Below are 18,342 nucleotides of genomic sequence, written 5' to 3' on the forward strand. Positions count from 1 at the left end.
GAAATAATTGGTGTAAAATGCAGTTTGTCATCTTTTCATGGTCATCAGATATGACCCATTCGGATGTTCAGAGGCTCCGTAGTTACTGTGGAAACACCGTCATCTTCTACAACATTGATTCACCAGTAAAACCCATGGAGTCGGATCAATGACAGTGGATGGAGACACTTGCTTCTGTGTTCAGTTATTGATATCTTAGCTGATAAAGTCACTTTTTCAGTTTTCAGTCAGTTTTCTCAGTTTCCGATTTAATAACCCTCAACTTTAATCTGAGATTTAATGAACATCTACATAATCAGTGAGTTAAATATAAGGAAATACCTGATTTTCACCTAAAACAACACAAATAGACAGAGGATAATTTTAAAATAAATGGAGATAAATCACTTACGGTTAAATCTGGAGGAAATTAACTTGGGAACTAACACAAAAGTAGCACTGGGTCTTTATAGGTTAATTTAGATATTCACGGAAACTCACAGTAAATTCCAAGGTTATATCAAAAGAGAGAAAACTCAAGAAAAAGTGACTTTTTCAGTACAGTATATCATTAACTGAACATAATTCCAGTGTCTCCATCCACTGTCATTGATCCAACTCCATGGGTTTTATGGGTGAATCAATATTGTAGAAGATGATGGTGTTTCCAAGGTAACTACGGAACCTCTGAACATCTAAATGGGTCATGTCTGATGACCATGAAAACATGACAAACTGCATTTTACACCAACTATTTACATGTATTGATAGAATTAGTGGATCAACAGGTATTTAACAGTTTAGATCAGTATCTGCTTTTGGTCACCAGTGGATGTTTGGGTCTTTATGGGTTATTTTTTAGGCCTTAAAATGCTTAACATGTGGTTCTGACAAGACTTAAAATTGAATGACATGTTGAAAGTAATACATTTACAGGATTTTGGGCAAGGAAACACTCAAACTAGCAACTTTTTTTTTGGGAGTTTGAAAGACATTAAGACATCGGCAAACTGGAATATCACTCTTTTAACTCTATTAACTTCTTAAAGTGTTAAATTTGACTTCCTGATGTCCTGTTTTTGTTCTTGAACTAGTGTAAAACCCGACATTTGGTGCGCACCACGGTGATAACATCCTGATCACGTGTCTGACTGAACTGCGGGACCATAAGCCTTGACTTGTCTCGTTTCCGAGCTGCGAAGTGTTTCATCACGTCCACCGTCGTCCATCTATGCATCTTCATTAAGCCTTGTCGTCTTGTTTGTGTCATCAGTCATACACAATGTGCTCGCACAAGTACAGCAACAAAACACCAATCACATGATCGTCCCCGGGCCCGGAGCAGAGTTCAGAGGCCTTGACAGCCAGGAGACGGAGCCAGGAAGTGCTAATTAAAAGAGGCATATTTGAGCCTACGTGAGAAGTAATTGTGAGTGTTCTTCGAGAAGTGTCTGAGCTGTTACATGAGGAACAGGAACTGGCATGAGACTATGTCAGCACAAACTTTTGGGGAAGTTATCTAATGTCAACTTGCAGAGTCTCATAATTCTTTTCCCTTTTCCTTCTCCCAGGCAAGGCCGTGTTCCTGGCCCGGGATAAACACCACCTGACGGACCTGTGCCACCTGATTCGCCACGACACCCCCTACCTGTTTCAGGAGTACGTCAAGGAGTCACATGGCCGCGACGTGCGGGTGGTGTTGGTGGGCGGCCGCGTCATCGGCTCCATGCTACGCTGCTCCACCGACGGACGCATGCAGAGCAACTGCTCCCTGGGTAGGCGCATACGACAGGCAGCGCTTCACCGTTACACACATGCGTCATTATAGAAGCCGCTACAGCAGGGGTGTCAAACATGCGGCCCGCCAAAGGGTCCAATCCGGCCCGTGGGAGAAGTCTGTGAAGTGCAAAAATGACACTGAGATACTAAGTTCAGGTTCCACATTCAGTCCAATTCAATCTCAAGTGGGTCGGACCAGTAAAATACTATCATCATTAGGGGTGTTAGAAAATATTGGTTCTGCAATATATCGCAATATTTCATCTCAAAATACTGTATCAATATTAAAAAGTACTGTATCGATATTTTTAGGTATTTATTCAGATGCAGATATGACAAGGTTTGGTTTTCTTTATTGTTTATATCTAATTTATTATTATTTAACACTCTTTTATTAAATAATGTTAGTTCCTTTGTTGGGATTGCACAAAAATAATGTTCTGATGTTAGTTATGAACTAATAGAATATGAACATTATAACAGGATCTTAAACTGTTTTGTCTGTAAAACATAATTTAAGTTTGAACACAGGAACATTTTGTGATATAGCATTAGATCCTGTTGGGATCAAATAAAAATGTGTTTAGTATTTGTGCAGATTTCTGGTGTAATTCAATTCTTCCAGGAAATAATAATTTTAAAAAGGAAACAAAGAAAAAATTGCCTTTTTAACAGTATCATGATATATCGTATCGTGATCCTAGTATTGTGATTTGTATCGTATTGCCAGATTCTTGCCAATACACAGCCCTAATCATAATAACCAATAAATACTGACAACTCCAAAGGCTTGTCTGTTTTAGCATAAAAAATGGAACATTACATGAAAACGTTCACATTTACAAACTATCCTTTCGCAAAAAATTTGAATAATCTGAACAAATATGAACAACCTGAAATGTCTTAAAGGGGTCATATTCATCTAAACCAACTTTTATTAGTCTTTGGTTCATTTATTTGTGTATTTGGACCCTAATAGTTAAAAAGTTTGAATTTGAACCCTCCTGGTGCTGCAAACCTATCTTTATATTCATTCTGACAAAAATCGAGTGAATTTCTACAACCTGTTTCAATTCCTGCTTAATTTGTTATGTTTTAAAACTAGTTACGTCACGACATTTGCACATATAAGGTCAAGACTTCCGACGAACATGTCTCCGAGTACGACATAATTGTCCAAACTTCGAGCTCATTACCTAAAATGTTCAGTTGTTGGTTGTTTTAATGAACATAAGTGGCTGAATGGGTCAACAACCTGGAGGGGGCGGGGCGTGAAGTGGCTCATTTGCATTTAAAGGGCCAGCGCTCAAAATGACCTTTCTGGTGTCATTACTCAGAAATAGGGTTGAAGATGGACCTGTGGAGTTGAATTAATGAAGAATTCAGACCCAAGCAGAGCATTTACAGTTTATGTAGACCACAGGGAAATGTTTGAAAATGTAGAATTCCATTTTAAAAAGGAAAATATCACTCCTGGAATTTGAACAATATTCTGCCTGTTACTAACTGTTTTGTGTATTTGTAGATCCACTGTGATCTGTAAGCTGTAAAGCACATGTGTAAATGATAAACAGAGGCATAAAATTGTTAAAATTGGACTTGTTTTTCTTGCCGAGTTTCAATTTGTACATAGTTGGTCATGTTATTCACATTTTTTAAGGATAATTTGTTGATGTAAACATTTTCATTATGTTAATTTTACTTTTGCATTCTAAAACGTAAAGAATATCTTGGAGTTGACATTATTTATTGATTATTATGTTATTATTTTACTGGTCATGCCCACTTCTGTATGTGGCCCCTGAACTAAGATGAGTTTGACACCCCTGAGCTACAGTTTCCAACAACACTTCACTGGTGGAATCTAAATACATTCACTCAAGTACTATATTTAAGCACAAAACAAAGACATTTTATACATCTTTATACTTCTACTTCACTAAATCTCAGCATATTGTCCTTTTTACTTTGATTTTGACTTGTTTGACAGCTCTTTTAGTTTCCAGATTACAATTTTTCATCCCCTTCTTGCACAACGAAGTCTATATATCTCTACATTTTGAATGCTTGTGACAAACTAAAGGATTAAATATCCTCATTCGTAAGCTAAATTGTCTTGGATTTGTGGGAAATCACTGTCACAAAGCTAAAAACAGGCCTGGTGTTTCTCAGCTCATGAAAAGCCAACTTTTCAGACATATATATTGTCCTCACAGGACTGGATTTTTATTGAATATTACACATCTACAAAATATCTACAGCTGTAAAATCATGTTATCTACTTTTTTGTTGATAATACTACTTTGGAGCTTAACATGGAGTACAGTCACAGTGTAATAGTAGTACTTTTACTTAGGTGAAGACCCTGAATGCCACCAGTGTCTATTTTAACATGGCTACTTTTAACATACGGGAAGTAGATTATATATAGTACTGTGCAGAAGTCCTAGTCCAACATTATGTTTGTTGGTTTAGTGAAGTTCTAATGACCACACATATGCATTTGTCTCTGTATTTATATCCAATCTGTATTTTAACGTTGTACAGCAGGAAGAACACACATTTCAGTTTAAAAACAGCTTCTATAAACCAAAGTGGTCATATTTAGTGTGACTTCCCTTTGTATTTAACATGTCTTTAACCCTTTTGTTCAGATAATATGAGATTTATGGCATTAATTTTCTGATGTTTAACACTAGGTTTCATTCAACACATGTCTGTTTCTAATTGTTTGTGCTGCTTCTTGTCATGGGGTCAGAAGTCACACTAAATACTGACTTGAACCTTTACAACATATTTAGTTCAGTTTTTGTGTGTATTTTAAGTCCGTGCACATATTTCCTGTATTCTCTTATTGTGTGCAAAGAAAAGAGAATGAGAAGTTAATATTTATGATCATGTAAACCCTGCAAAAGACTTTTGCACAGTGCTGTAAATGTATTTCTATTTATTGCTTTATTTGACAGGGACGGTTAATCACAGGTTTCTGCGGGTCATTAAAAAGCATTTAAGTCATTAAATAGATTTTGTGAAGTGTAAGGCCTTAAATGGCATGAAAAAGCATTAAATTGGATGTCCAGAGGCATTAAAAAATTAAATACACTTGATGGGAAAAAAAACAAACATTGTTATTCATGATTTATTTTGATTATATAAACATTTAATAATTTTGATTAGAAGTATAGTGTGATGATTGACAGGCGGAACCCTTCAATTGGCTGTTGTTTATGGCCGATACATGAAGTCACAACATCGGATGCTTGGAATGCAACGTGCTGTGAGTGGAGGGAGTATTAGCAAGTGTTGGAAAAATGGATAAATGCAAGTTTCAGCAGAAGTGATTGGAGGAGGAACTATTCAGAACCTGGTTAAAGCCTGTCGACAGTAAACTGTCATAAAACTATATATAACACTGTATCTGCAGTTGGACATGGGCATTAAATTTGTTTAAAGTGGCATTAAAAAGCATTAAATTAGATTTGCTGATACCTGCAGAAACCCTGTGTAATGAAGAGTTTGCACACAGGGCTAATTTTCATCTGCCCTGATTTAAAAAAAAAATCTAGAAAAGATGGAAAATATAACAAATAATCCACAATATTAATAAAACAGTAGAAAAATCCATGTAACAGGCATCCTAATGGTATCGCACGGCTTCTGTCTTTACACATGTTTAACTACCATCCATTACCGTATTATTGTCTGAAAAGTAAAGTTACTCTGATTGTTATCAGACTGAGTCAGCCAGCAGGTTCCGGGGATTAAAACTCCCCACTCCATCCACAAATATTTAACCGCCACGGCATCTTGTTTATCTGTATGTGTACTCTGAAACGGTGCCAAAATCAAGAGGCATAACTGACACAGCGTTGCAGCTGATGATTCTGATTTTCAATGTCAGAGTGTAAGCAGGTTTTCAGCTGAGGCTGTAATACGCTGTGACATATTTAGGACATCACCCATCAGATTATTCTGCTTTTATGTAACACATCGGGTTGACACTTGTATCGACTAACTGGATTCTGAAAACAGGAAATCGTTCTTTAGATCGTATTTGATTTATTGGACTAGACTGAAACACTGGTATTCTTTAAAATCTGGATTTACAGCCTCAGTTGAAAGGAGAAAAGGGATTATCATGCATTTTTTCTTCTTTTTTTTTTTACAATAAAACAAAAGGGTTCAGACAATGAGCAAAGCCCTTGTGATGAACGGTCTAATATTCAAAAGAGTTGTTAACACAAATAAACAGAAAATGCAATAGATAAGATGGAAACATAAAAAAATAAAAGTCCTCCGTGATGTGGCCAAATGGAAAAGATGCTGTTTGCACACGTTGGGATACAATGAACACAATAAACCCGAGTGGAAGACTAAGTTCTTCAAGTAAGAAGGAGATCATAAATCAGATGTTATTCTTAAACCTAAATATTTCAGAAATGAAAAACAGTAATTATCAAACATTTAACATGTTGTCCATAGACCAGGGATGTCAAACTCTTTTTCCTTCAGGGGTCATGCTTAGCCCAGTTAGATCACAAGTGGGCTAGACTAGTTTAATAATCGCATAATACATTATAAATAATGACAACTCCAAATGTTTCTTTGTTTAGTGCAAAAAAACTAACATTAAATTATGAAAATGTTTACATTTACAACTATCCAAACAAAAAGGATGGGAATAACCTGGAAAAAATGAAGTTTCTCGAGACAAAGAAGTGCAATTTTAACAACACTATGGCTCAACTTATTATATATACATGAGCATTACACCAACATTTGGTAACAAGCATAATATTGTTAAAATTACACTTAATTTTCATTAGACAGTTCAGTTTGCTCATTTGTTCAGGTTATTCACATTTTAAGGATAGTTTATTAATGTAAATACTTTCATAATTTAATGTTTTTTTGTTGTTTTTTTGCACTAAAACAAAGAAAAATTTGGAGTAGTCATTATTTATAAGCTATTACCTTATTATTTTATTGGTCCAACCTGTTTGAGGTCAAATTGTTCTGAATAAGGCCCCTGAACTTAAATGATTATGAATCAGAATAGAATAGAATAGAATAGAATAGCCTTTATAGTCATTGTGTGATTGTGAGAGCTACTCCAGTCAGTGTAACAATATGTATAATTTAAAAAAAACAATAAGAAAGTAAGAATAGAGCAAATCGAAAATTAAAAAAAAAAAAAGTAAAATAAGAAAATAGAATATAAATTTTATAAAAAGAAATGACAAAGTAATATTAGGGCTAAAGTAGAATAAAATAAAGACATAAAACATGAATAGAGACAGTATGTATATCTATGAACACTAAATAATGCAAAAAGATATGCATATAAGGACAACCCATACAAAGCAAGTAATTTTTTTTTTTAAATTAATAGCGTTCATATCTAAACTGTAAATGTTTTTAGAAATGTACTTTGAATGTTTTTAACTCTTGCCTATTATTTACTCTATTGAATATCATATAATTCTCACTGAACTGGATTGTGTTTTGACCTGACCGTCCTTTTCTGTTTTCGTGTCGGACCATTAGGCGGCGTGGGGATGATGTGTCCACTGAGCGAGCAGGGTAAGCAGCTGGCCACGGAGGTGTCCAACATCCTGGGCATGGACGTGTGCGGCATCGACCTCCTGCAGCTCAACGACGGCTCCTTCGTGGTGTGCGAAGCCAACGCCAACGTGGGCTTCATCGCCTTCGACCAGGCCTGCGGCATGGATGTGGCGGGCATCGTGGCCGACTACGCGTTGTCGATGCTGCCGAGCCGCCTCACCCGCAAGATGTCGCTGCTGTCGGTCGTGTCGAGCACCAGCGAGACCAGCAGCGAGCCCGAGGTGTGCCCCGTGCCGCCAGGCGGGGGATCCCTGCCCGAAGCCGTGTGCAACATGAGCGTGGGCTCCACCTCCAGCGAGAGCGACCCCGAGCTGGCCGAGCCCCCCCAGCCCTCGCCCCGCCAGGCCTCGGCCCCCGCCCTGCCGGATCTCCCCGACCTCCCCGATCCGGCGTACAACTTCAACACCCTCCTCGCCAACGAGATCAAGTTATTGACTGAGTGAGAATGAAGCGGCTTCGTGCGCATGCAAAACACTACAGTTACACATTAAAAACACACACAGGATCAGACATTCCTATAAAAACACATATCGAGATACAACTTTAATGCAAAACGAGCAGAAAAAAAACCAGAACACACCGACCAAAAAACACATCGAACATGAAGTAAGTCTTGAAAAACAAAGATCTGAGGCTGCTCCCCTGACTCTCCTCTCTTTGCACCTCTGCTCTCAAACTGCCAACCAACCCCACGTCCACACTTGGCCTCCACCGCAGCACGGTGCCAGGAGTGGGTTTAATCTCACCTCATATTTACAGATTGGCCTCTCCATGCCTCGATTCTGCAGAATTTACAAAGGTGAAGGTTTACAAATAATCGATGCAATATATCTTTTGGATTGGTTGTGGGATTCCCTGCCAAGTTTTCACCCTCACAATAAGCTAATATTATTTAAAAGAGAATCTGTTTTCATATCAAAGGGTTTCCTGCTGAGACTGTAGTCGGGTTTGGTGGAGTGGAGGCGAAATGAAGTGTTTTTTCCTAATCATTATTATTATTATTTTAATTTTTTTTTTTTTCAATTGTTTAGCTCCTGGGAAAGGAATATGACGACAAGGCACATTAAACTGACGGTACCAATGTAGCAGAGAAGTGTTATAGGATCAGACCCATCCTGAAGCGACTTAAACATTCATTCATTCACCTCGCCTTGTCCTCCAGAGGGTCGCGGGGGTGCTGGAGCCTATCCCAGATACCTATGGGATGGAGCTCCATAGGTAAGTGTACATTTAAGTACACTTAAATGTACTGAAATAGAGAGGATGGGTTCAACATACCACCCTCAGTTTAATGAATAAAGCATCTTAAAGTTAAAATGAGAATAGGAGCTGGAACTGCTACGTTTATCGCAAAAAAAAAAAAAAAAAAAGCAGCTGATGTTGTGTAAGAATGCGTTTTTTTTTTCTTTAGTTTTTTCTTTTTTTTTTTTTTTTTTTTTTAAACCTTTGCAGACGACACCATAAATGAACTCTCCCGTTTACTCCCAACTAAGCGGTCCGACTTGTGCAAGGTGGAATAAAAATAACAAAAAAAACCACATCCCCGGCTTTAAAAAAAAAAAAAAGAAAAACAGAAAAAAAAAGAGCATCGTCACTCAGTTTTCGGTTTTACATTCCTTCATATCCGAACTGATCAGCCTTACCAGCGGCAGCGGCAGGTTGCTGCTTTTTAAAAAACTCATTCAATATCTTGCACTTTATGAAGAACAGATGCATTTTGTTTTCTCGCTCAGATGACATATTTAGGAAACACGACACCGCGTTCGAAAGGTCTACACCTGCGAGCAAAATATACCTCACAGTGACTTTCACTGCCATAGGAAGACATAGATACGCAAACATATCACTGTGGTTTCCAGGCCCCCATTCACCAGGTGTTCCTTCCCTTTATGTCTTGGAACTAAAAAAAAAAAGGTAGTTGTGTATTATTATTTTTTAATTTTCTAGCTCTTTTGTAAATATTTAGCGATTTAGCTTCAGTAAATATTAGTATATCCAGCTGATGAAACTGGAATGGCTACGTAACTGCCAACATTGACTTTTTAATACGCTATTGTTTTTACAGAACAATGATATTAAAAGGTTGAAAGTGAAATTTGGTGCTAACATTTCTGGATTTGGTTAGATGTGATTTCTCAGTCATGATTTGTAGATTTTTACTTTTATTGTTTTCTCCTTGTTTTTTTGATAACAAAAAAGTATCCTAACCTACAAACTATGTTGGCATGCTGTACAAATACAACAAATGGAAAATATATTTTTGCAGTCTCTATGAATAGAATGTTACTTTTTCTTTCTTTAGTAAAGAAAGGAGAAAAAAAAAAGATCCAGGGATTTCAGTGGCCTCATTTCTCGGTTTAGTTCCTCTTCCGTACCTCCTGTATCCCTTTGCTGGTAAATGCCATTCAACACTTATCATTTACAGGTCTTATAAAAAAAAAGCACAAAAATAACCCCTCAACTGTCCCACTTATCATAGTAATGTCTGTGCGCGTAGGCTTGTAACCCTTTCTGTTGACGCAAAAAAAAAAAATTTGTCAAATAGTTGAGTTGAACATAACTCAGGGAAGCAGCCTGGATCTCACCCCAAACGCATGACATATCCATCCACACTCGAAACATGTCGAAAAACAGAACACATACCAACAGGCAGACAAAAAGATGCATAAACAACAATGAAAAAAAGGTTGTAAACTACAGTATAAGAAGATGTGGTGTATACCATGGTTAACATGCACTTTTTTTCCTTGCTTGTTTTATATTGTTCCTTGTTTTTTTTTTTTTTTCCTAATTTATGGTATTTTTAAAAAGAAAAAAAAAAGTGGTTTGTGTGCACTAATATTGTCTCAATAAAGTGAAACGGCTGTGAAGCTTGATATTTCCTTTTTTGTGGGCCGAATTTATTAACGATCTGGAATCTCGCCTGCTTGAGGGTGCCAAATCTCAACCCACCAGACAACAGGAAAGGCAGCTTTTTCTTTTTTTTTTTTGATTTCTTTTTTTTGTTTTGTTTTTTTTTGTTTTGTTTTTACGTCTGCTGTCAAGTGATCACAGTGGCTCCACTGAGAAAATAACACCATTTACACTACTGTGATGTTGTCCAGTGTATATACAGTATATGATGAAAGTATCCGACAAACAAACTGTGAAACCCCACCCCCCACCCCCGACCCGACCCGACGTCCGCTGTCCTGATACACAAGGTGGGCCTGAAGATCAACAAACCACATCCCAAAAAAAACGTTTCTACCGGTCACTAATCTCCGCCTGTTGTTGTTCCCGATGTTATGAAGTCATCGTTTTTGTAATGAAGCCTGTGTCATTTCACATTGTGTACATAACTGTAAACCAGAGATCACATATCCTTTCAAACATTAAAAACCAGCCATAGACATTTCTCTCTCTCTCTCTCTCTCTCATCCCCTTTTGTTTAATTCTGTAGTAGTAACGTATCCACATGCGTGCAGAGCACATCCAACAGGGTTTGTCGGATGTTCCAAAATACTGTTTGATTTTCTTTGGGAGCTTAAAAAACAAAACAAACACTAAAGCTCGACATCCTTGTTCAGATGTGCTCTTATGAAATATGGATATAACTCATAGGAGCTGCCAGCAGAGGCCTGTTAGTGACACAACAAACGAAGGAAAACTACATCTGTTAGTCATGAAGTGGTCCGAGACACCTATGGCATGGTCATTGTTAAACAGTAAAACAGAGCACAAGGTTACTGTTTAATCCAAACTGCTGCTAATGTATATTTGGCTTAAATATTAAAAAGGGAATATACGGAAATCCATATCACACTGCCTGTCGACACATGAGAAATGAACCTAAATGCCAAAATGAAACGTTTTGTTGTATAATTCAGTACTAATAATACTGGTAGTTAGATATTGATCCTTTGTTTTGATATAAAGAATAAATGATGTTTAAGAATTGTATATATAAAACACATTTACAGTGATGAACCTGGGGTTTGCTTGAAGGTTTACAGTACTTTACACCGTGATTTGCAGGACAGAGATGCAATATTAGCGCTTCAAGTTTAGACGTTGAACCTTTGCAGGTGGTAAGAGGTTCTGGACTGCTACACAGGTACGAAACAAGACAAAAAAAAAAAAAAAAAGGCAAATGCCCTGACCATTACTCTACTCATTCTTTTGACAGTGTTAAGAAATGGATCCCAAAAATTTGTAATTCACAAATGTGCAAAATGGTGTAAATATATATCCCTCTTTTTTTTAGATTAAAATAAAATGAGTCATTATTCAAAATCAAGGACAATGTGTCTTGACTTTTTTTTTTTAAAACACATTTACAAGAGAATGTGTAATTTATGAAGTTTATCAGTATTTTTTAAAGTATTTTCTTCTACTACTCTGACTCTTTAACTCATAAAGACCCAAAAAGCCACCAGTGACACAAACCATCTACTGATCTAAACTGCTTCATACCTGTTGATCCACTAATCCTATCAATACATGTAAAGAATTGGTGTAAAATGCAGTTTTTCCATCTTTTCATGGTCATCAGATATGACCCATTTGGACGTTCAGAGGCTCCGCAGTTACCATGGAAACACCGTCATCTTCCACAACACTGATTCACCAGGAAAACCCATGGAGTTGGATGGAGACACTTGGTTCATGCTCAGTTAATGAGAGATTTTGCTGATAAAGTCATTTTGTTTTCAGTTTTCTCTGTTTTTGATATAACAACCCTCAACTTTACTGTGAGCTTTTGTGAACATTTACATTATCATTCAGTTAAATACAGGAAAATACATGATTATCACAAAAAAAGCACAAATACAGAGCATAATATTAGAATAAACGGTGATAAATCACTTGAGAAAAGTTAAAATAAAGCGAAAAATTCATTTGGGAACTGGCATAAAAGTAGCACTGGGTCTTTATGGGTTAATATAGATTTGTAATTTACTGTACACAGAAGATTAACATTTAAATCATTTCATTGGTTCCATGAAATGATAAAAACAAAAGTGAAAGTTTGGGCTTTTTTACTTTACATGTCTTGATTGGAAACAGCATAATGCAACAGTTTTTTTCAGATACTTTTTTAAATTTTTTTATGGACTGTCCCTTGCATTAGACAGCATTGAATTTCTTTCTTTTTTTTTTTTTTTTTTTTTTTTTTTAAGTAAAACTGTGACACTCTCATCCCCTACAGAGGACATAAATGCATTGCCGGGTCTTAAAAGGATATGTTGATTTTTATCAAGATCTGTGAGACGGTTTCGTAACAATTTTTAACATGCAAACCAACTTGAAAATACATAAAATACTGTAAATACAGATGCCAATTACTTCAAATAGTCCAACTGTTTTAGTCATTTTACTGTATTTGTTGCACTGTAATATGTTCTGTCAGAGGTGAAGAGAGTCAAATCGGGGGTAATTACAGTAACTGGCACGAGGACTAGTCCGGACCAGGGTCGGGGTCTGCCTGGACCAGCTGCAGCAGGCCCTGAATGGGCCCCGTCAGGTCCAGGTTTGGTATCAGCTGGCTGGCCTGCAGGGCTGTGTTGCCAAATTCCAGCGTCTGGCACAGAAACACAAACGGAAACAAGCGCAGCAGTTGCAGCTGTTAGACTCTCAGGGGGGAAGTAAAGCTGACTTATATAATACAGGCTGAAAAACTGGGCTGCCCCGGTCACATCAACCTGATCTGATTGGTCACACGCAATGTCTGTATGCTACGAACCTGCAATGGTACACTATGTGGACAAAAGTATGTGGACATGTTGAATTCAGGGGTTTGTTTCTACAGGGGTCTGGGATACAAAACAATAATTTCAAATGTCAGAGTATAGTTTTATATTGTCATAAATGTCATTGCATTGGTTTGTTTGGTTTAAATTATCTTTGTTTCCAAAATGCCTCAGAGATGGTTTTTACTTAATTTCTCTCAACAATGATTTTATTTTTTCCATCCATGATTATGATTTTAAATGTTCTACCTCTACCTTCTACAAGGAAATAGTGATGTTTATGAACTATATGGACAAAAGTATTGGGACACATCATGGCTACGGCTGTAAGATGTCCTGTTCATGCTGATTTGAGATAAAAACATTGATATTTCCTTAAAGGAGTGACATTCTGCTTTTTTAAATGGAATTATGCATTTTAAAACATTAGCCAACAACTGAACATTTTAGGTAATCCTCTCCAAGTTAGAACATACATTCAGCTTTTACCACAACCACTGCTGCTGATAAACAATTATGTCTTAAAGGTCGAAAAGGAGTAGGAAGAAGTATGAACTTATTTAGGATTAAATAAGTTCATACTTCCTCTTAAATAAGTTCATACTTCTTCCTTCTCCTTTTCGACCATGCAAAATTCAGACTTGTATGTGCTTGGAGATAGATTCTGTCCATTTGAATGTTTTATTTTGTTTTTATTTTGTTTTGGTTTTTTTTCTTTTTTTCTTTTTTTTGCATGTTCGAAATAAATAAATGTCTTACTCGGAGAAATGTTCGTCAGAAGTCTTGACCTTATATGTGCAAATGTGATGTAACTACTTATAAACGTAAGAAATCAAGCAGGAATTAAAACAGGTTGTAGAAATCCACTCAATTTTTGCCAAAATGAATATATAGATAGCTTTGCAGCATCTGGAGGGTTCAAATTCAAACTTTATGAACTATTAGGGTCCAAATACACAAATAAATGAACCAAAGACTAATACAATTTTTTGCATTGATTTCACAACATCATGTTACGTTATCCCTGCCCTCTTTACTCCGATTCACTTAATTTATTCCAAATGTCATGCTTTTTGCATTTGTTGTACATATTTCTCTTATTGTGTTGCTTCTGTTTTAGTGCTTTTATTTGCTTCTTGTATCCTGCTGTTGTGCCCTTTGTCAAAGCACTTTGTAAACTTTGTTTTTAAAGGTGCTATACAAATAAAGCTATTTATATTATTTATTAAAAGTGGGTTTAGTTAAATATGACCCCTTTAAATTTTAATGGAGGATTTTTCTTCCTTAGTGAGATGTGAAGAAAGTAGATGGTTAGTTGTGGTAGACAATTATTTACAGTCAGATCATGAAAAACATTGCAGAAATTCAGAGGTAGAACATTTAAAATCAGTCATGGAAAGAATAAAAAAGTCAATGTTGAGAGAAACTGAGTAAAAACCATATCTGAGGCATTTTGGTAACAAAGATAACAATTTAAACCAAACTAACCAATGCAATGCAACAACATTTATCACAATATAAACCAATATCATAACATTAGTCATTATTGTTTCGTATCCCAGACCCCTGTTAGAAAAGAAACACCTGAATTCAACGTGTCCCAATACTTTTGTCCATATAGTGTAGAAACATGTGATACTGCTGACAGACTGCGCATATTTGAACAGATGTACGCTAAGCTGAGGAATTCACTGAGGCTTGTAGTGGTTTTCACGGAATGTGTTCAGCAACAACAGCATTTGTAAACAACTGCCTGTCTCTGTTAGTTTAGTGTTGACGTGTATCAACTCACAGTTCTTTCACTAACAAATACAGTTCTGCTCTGGTGAGTGGCGACTCATTTCATCCAATAACAGGCGTGACTATGAATCAGAAGAAGTGACAGAGTTTAACCGCAGCTGCACGATATGGACAAAAGTATTGGGACACGTTGAAATCAAGTGTTTCTTTTCTAACAGGGGTGTGGGATACAAAACAATAATGACAAAATAATGTCATAATATAGTTTTATATTGGGATAAATATCATTAGATTGCTTAGTTTGGTTTAAATTGTTATTTTTCTCTCAACATTTATTTTGTTTTTTTAACCATGACTATGATTTTAAATGTTTTGAATGCTCTAAACGCGCTCTAAATTTCTATAATGTTTTTCATGCTCTGACTATAAATAATAATTTTCTACCACAACTAACCGTCTACTTTCTTCACATCTCACTGAGGAAGAAAAATCTCCCAATAAACTTTAAGGAAATACCGATGTTCATATCTCAAAAATGTTTATATTTCATATGTAGACATAATGTGTCCCAATTTTTTTGTCCATGTAGTTTATAAATATCATCATTTCCTGGTACAAGGTAGAGGTAGAACATTTAAAATAATAGTCAAAATCAATGCTGAGAGAAATTAAGTAAAAACCACCTCTGAGGCATTTTGAAAGCAAAGATAACGATTTAAAGGGGTCATATTTTGCTAAACCCACTTTTCTTAGTCTTTGGTTCATTTATTTGTGTAATTGGACCCTAATAGTTCATACAGTTTGAATTTGAACCCTCCAGGTGCTGCAAAGCTATCTTTATATTCATTTTTGGCAAAAATCGAGTGGATTTCTACAACCTGTTTTAATTCCTTCTTAATTTGTTACGTCTATAACTAGTTACGTCATGACATTTGCACATATAAGGTCAAGACTTCCGACAAACATTTCTCCGAGTAGAACATAATTGTTTGTCAGCAGCAGCATTTGTAGTAAAAACTGAAAATATGTCCAAACTTCGAGCCTAAAACAGGGGTGTCAAACTCATTTTAGTTCAGGGGCCACATTCAACTATATTTGATCTGCAGTGGGCCGAACCAGTAAAATAATAACATAGTAGCATAAAAAATAATGTCAACTCCAAACTTTTCTCTATGTTTTAGAGTGAAAAAAGTAAATTTACATTAGGAAAAGGTTTACATCTACAAACTATCCTTTCAAACAATGTGAATAACATGAACAAACTGAAAAAATAAGTGTAATTTTAACAATATTCTGCCTCAGTTTATCACTTACACATGTACATTATAACTTGTAGATACAGTGGATCCACAAATACGCAAAACATTTGATGTCGGCCAGAATATTGTTAAAATTGAACTTACTTCACTTAAGAAGTTTCAGGTTGTTCATATTTGTTCAGGTTTTTCAAATTTTTTGCAAAATTCTACTTTGCTTTAGTGTATATACATGAAAATAGTTACATTTACAAAGAGAAAAATTTGGAGTTGTGAGTATTTCTATGTTATTATGAGAGTATTTTACTGGTCCTGCCCACTGGAGATTGAATTAGTTTTAAATGTGGAACCTGAAATAAAAAGATTGTTCATATCTTAGTGTAATTTTTGCATTTCACAAATTCCTCCCAAGGGCCGTACTGGACCCTTTGGCGTGCCAGATTTGGCACCCGGGCCGCATGTTTGACACCTGTGACCTAAAATGTTCAGTTGTTGGTTGTATTTACAAACACAAGTGGCTGAATGGGACAGAAAGCACAGCCAATAACCTCGAGGGGGTGGAGTCATGTGCATTTAAAGGGCCAGCGCTCAAAACCACCTTTCTGGTGTCATTACTCAGAAATAGGGTTGAAGATGGACCTGTGGAGTTGAATTAATGAAGAATTCAGACCCGAGCAGAGCATTTACAGTTTATGTAGACCACAGGGAAATGTTTAAAAATTAGTAATTCCATTTAAAAAAAGCAAAATATCACTCCTTTAAACTAAACCGACCAATGCAATGGTATTTATCTCAATATAAAACTATATTATGACATTTCTCATCATTGCTTTGTATCCCAGACCACTGTTAGAAAAGAAACCCCTGAATGCAACGTGTCCCAATACTTTTGTCCATATAGTGCATTTCAAACTCCCAACTCAACCTGATCTCTTTTTAAACGACTGCTATAGTGCAAAAAAAAAAAAAAAAAAAAAAAGACAAACCACAACAAACAAACATAACATGGCAAAAAACTGGCCGGGGTTTAACGTAAACCAAAATTGCCCTCATGCACTGCCATAAAAGAAGGAAAAGCCTTTATTACGACTCCACGCCCTAGTTTTTCCTTTCGTAGTTTGTTGCATATAAGACGGAGACATTTAGACTGAACTCAGACTTGCGGCTGAGAAGCAGTGTAAGCAAATCTTTCCTTCGCCGAGGTACACTGACTAATGCTGCTGCCAAGAATCATCCAGTCAGCAGACGGGTGCGTGAGTTCATCCACATCCAGGGACACTCCAGCTGAGTCGACACTAACCTGTCTGCGGACCGCAAGCACACAACGGAGATGCTCGCTGTTTAGGTTTTCATGTTCGTTCTTGTCAAAAATGTTGGTTTGTTTGTTGCTACGGTCGGGTTTCTGATCAAAACTGTGCAACACTTAGTTAATTTGTAGAGTCAAGCAGTTGAAGTGAAAATAAACAGACCTCAGTTGACTCTGAAGGAGATGAATAGACACTATATGAACAAAAGTAATGGGACACGTTGAATTCAGGTGTTTCTTTTCTAACAAAACAATAATGACAAATGTCATAATAGAGTTTTATATTGGAATAAACATCATTGCATTGACAAGTTAGGTTTAAATTGTTATCTTTGCTTTCAAAATGCCTCAGAGATGGTTTTTCCTTAATTTATCTCAACATTGATTTTTTTTTTTTCAATCGATGACTATGATTTTAAATGTTCTACCTCCAAATTTCTTTGATATTTTTCCTGCTCTGACTGTAAATAATAATTTTCTACCACAACTAACCATCTCACTGAGGAAGAAAAATCTCCCATTAAACTTCAAAGGGGTCATATTTTGCTAAACCCACGTGTATTAGAAATTTATCAGAAGTGACAGAGTTTAACCGTAGCTACACTATACGGACAAAAGTATTGGGACATGTTGAATTCAGGTGTTTCTTTTCTAACAGGGGTGTGGGATACAAAACAATAATGACAAAATAATGTCATAATATAGTTTATATTGAGATAAATATCATTGCGTTGGTTAGTTTGGTTTAAATTGTTATTTTTCTCTCAACATTGATTTTGTTTTTTTATCCCTGACTATGATTTTAAATGTTTTGAAACATTGTAAATGTTCTCTAAATTTCTATAATATTTTTCATGCTCTGACTGTAAATAATAATTTTCTACCACAACTAACCACCTACTTTCTTCACATCTCACTGAGGAAG

General features: G+C 36.2%; 2 protein-coding genes across 2 annotated transcripts in view; one reads left to right on the forward strand and one right to left on the reverse strand.

Annotated features, from left to right (window-relative positions):
- rimkla (ribosomal modification protein rimK-like family member A) overlaps nt 1–10,929 on the forward strand; it is a 45,083-nt gene extending 34,154 nt beyond the window's left edge. The window contains exons 4-5 of the mRNA XM_030138677.1: nt 1,551–1,754; nt 7,306–10,929. Coding sequence (XP_029994537.1) covers nt 1,551–1,754; nt 7,306–7,826 — 725 coding nt within the window. The 3' untranslated portion in view covers nt 7,827–10,929. The remainder of the gene's footprint in view (nt 1–1,550; nt 1,755–7,305) is intronic.
- Nucleotides 10,930–12,816: 1,887 nt separating this feature from the next.
- The window catches only part of zmynd12 (zinc finger, MYND-type containing 12), a 28,133-nt gene continuing 22,607 nt past the window's right edge, over nt 12,817–18,342 (reverse strand). The window contains exon 8 of the mRNA XM_030138096.1: nt 12,817–12,946. Within this exon, the coding sequence (XP_029993956.1) occupies nt 12,824–12,946 (123 nt within the window). The 3' untranslated portion in view covers nt 12,817–12,823. The remainder of the gene's footprint in view (nt 12,947–18,342) is intronic.

Source organism: Sphaeramia orbicularis, chromosome 7 (assembly GCF_902148855.1).
Source record: "Sphaeramia orbicularis chromosome 7, fSphaOr1.1, whole genome shotgun sequence".
NCBI lineage: Eukaryota > Metazoa > Chordata > Actinopteri > Kurtiformes > Apogonidae > Sphaeramia > Sphaeramia orbicularis.